The 1,794-nt window shown below is 56.3% G+C and overlaps 1 protein-coding gene across 1 annotated transcript in view; it reads left to right on the plus strand.

Moving 5' to 3' along the window:
• The window catches only part of SCN8A (sodium channel, voltage gated, type VIII, alpha subunit), a 37,648-nt gene that overhangs the window by 5,389 nt on the left and 30,465 nt on the right, over nucleotides 1–1,794 (plus strand). Inside the window, exon 2 of the mRNA XM_009865005.1 lies at nucleotides 1,743–1,794. This exon is cut by the window's right edge and continues 94 nt beyond it. Coding sequence (XP_009863307.1) covers nucleotides 1,743–1,794 — 52 coding nt within the window. The remainder of the gene's footprint in view (nucleotides 1–1,742) is intronic.

Raw genomic sequence — 1,794 nt, forward strand, 5'->3', positions numbered from 1 at the left:
GGAACCCCCAATTTGGGGGGTCCTCCCGTGCAGCGCAGCCACTGAGAGCGTATGTTCCCCTGGAATCGCTCCAGTGGGGGCCCACGCCGTGGTTTTTCCCACGTAGCAATAGAGGTGCAGAAGCCCTGGGGGTGCTCGGGGGAATTTCTGTCTGTGTCCAGCTCAGCCGGCGCCTGCACGACCTTCGACGCGGCGGAGATGCCGTTGCTCAAAGCGGCGGAGGGGCCGTGCCCGGGAGCATCCCCACGTGCCGGGTGCTCCGAAGCCTCTGCGGGGGACGGAGAGCTGAAAACGAGTGGTCTGTGAGTTCTGGGAAGCTGGTGCTGGCAGGGAGGGAGAGACAGCTGGTGCTTAAACCCCTTGCCCACTCCGCAATCCGCAATTTTGAAAAACCAGCGGCCTTTTCAACCCTGCGGAGGTAACCTGGTCATTAATTCTCGATGCTGCGGTGTAGGAGCTGCCCAGGGTTGCCTTAAAGTGCTTCTGTTGGGAGACGCGTTCGTAGCCGCGCTAACGAATCTTTCTCGCTCAGCGCCGGACCGCAGCCTGATTTTTGATTTCCTTTTTTTTCAATAATTTACTGCTCAACAGCCTAATTCAGCCAAACGAGCTAAAACACGTCGTTCCACCGACTTGGAGGGAAATGACAAATTTCCTCTGAGCGGTCTCCCGGGAAGCTCGGTGACTGCCGCGTTGGCAGAAAGCTCCCGTGACTTCCCTCGGCTTGGGCTTCGCGAGGCCGGGGAGTGAGCCCGCAGCCCCTCCGGCTCCGCTCCGTCCCCTCGTGCCTTGGCGACGCTGCGGCATCCTGAAGGGCATGGGAATATGGTGCCGGCGAAAGGATTTGGGGCTTTTCAGCGCACACAAATTGCTTTTTTTATTGTTTTTTTTTATTTTTCCCTGTCTTTGAGCCGAGCGGTAGGTGCGTTGAGCGTGCTGGTATTAAGCAACCACGGTTCTAATTCTGCCTCGCCAGATGGCTGCGTGTGATCCTCCTGGTGTTTTTTGCGACACGTGCTGCCTCGCGGGGACGTGGAAGAGCCGGTCTGAATTTTCAGGCTGGGGATGGAGGGACGGGATCGATGCGGCCTCACGTTTCCATGATTCGTTCCACAGGTTCTGCGTAAAGTCGCAAATCGTCACTGATTAAAGGTGACGAGAGCGTGTGGCTCCGCCTGGAGTCGGCGTGGAAGGAGCTGGGAACTGCCCGCGCGTGGGGACAGCGGGTACCCGACCCGGTGCTCCGCCGCGGCGTTTGCTTTCCGCTGACCTCGCAGCCTTTCTTTGCAGGCGTCTTGCAAAAACACAACTCGTCGCGCAGCGAGCTTGGGGAAGGAGGTGCAGGCTCCGTCGACATCGTTCTCTGAAGGTGGTTTTGGGGCGATGGTGTGAAGTCCGGGGCCGGTTCTGCTCCTGGATTGGCAGCCTCGGCTGCTGGACGGGGCTGGTTGTGCCTCTGCCCCCGAGCGATGAACGTGCACGCTCGGCGGCGAGATTTTGCTTCTGCTCTGCGCGAGGCGCCGCGTAAAGTGGCTGGTTTGGAGTAGAATTATTCGTAACACACTGGTAGGTACGTTTTAGCCTACTGGGGAGTTCATGAAGGAGGAAACTCTTTAAAAAAGACGAAAATGCTATTTTTTTTTTACCGTGGAAGTTGCTTGTCTTTTTTTGTGTAATTCAGGCTTTGATTTTTGTGCATTAACTCTCTCTCTCTTTCTCTTTCTTTCTTTGTGTCTCTGCAGACCTTTGTAGTACTAAACAGAGGGAAAACTCTTTTCAGATTTAGTCCCACAC

Source organism: Apaloderma vittatum, unplaced genomic scaffold, assembly GCF_000703405.1.
Source record: "Apaloderma vittatum isolate BGI_N311 unplaced genomic scaffold, ASM70340v1 scaffold13802, whole genome shotgun sequence".
Classification (NCBI taxonomy): domain Eukaryota; kingdom Metazoa; phylum Chordata; class Aves; order Trogoniformes; family Trogonidae; genus Apaloderma; species Apaloderma vittatum.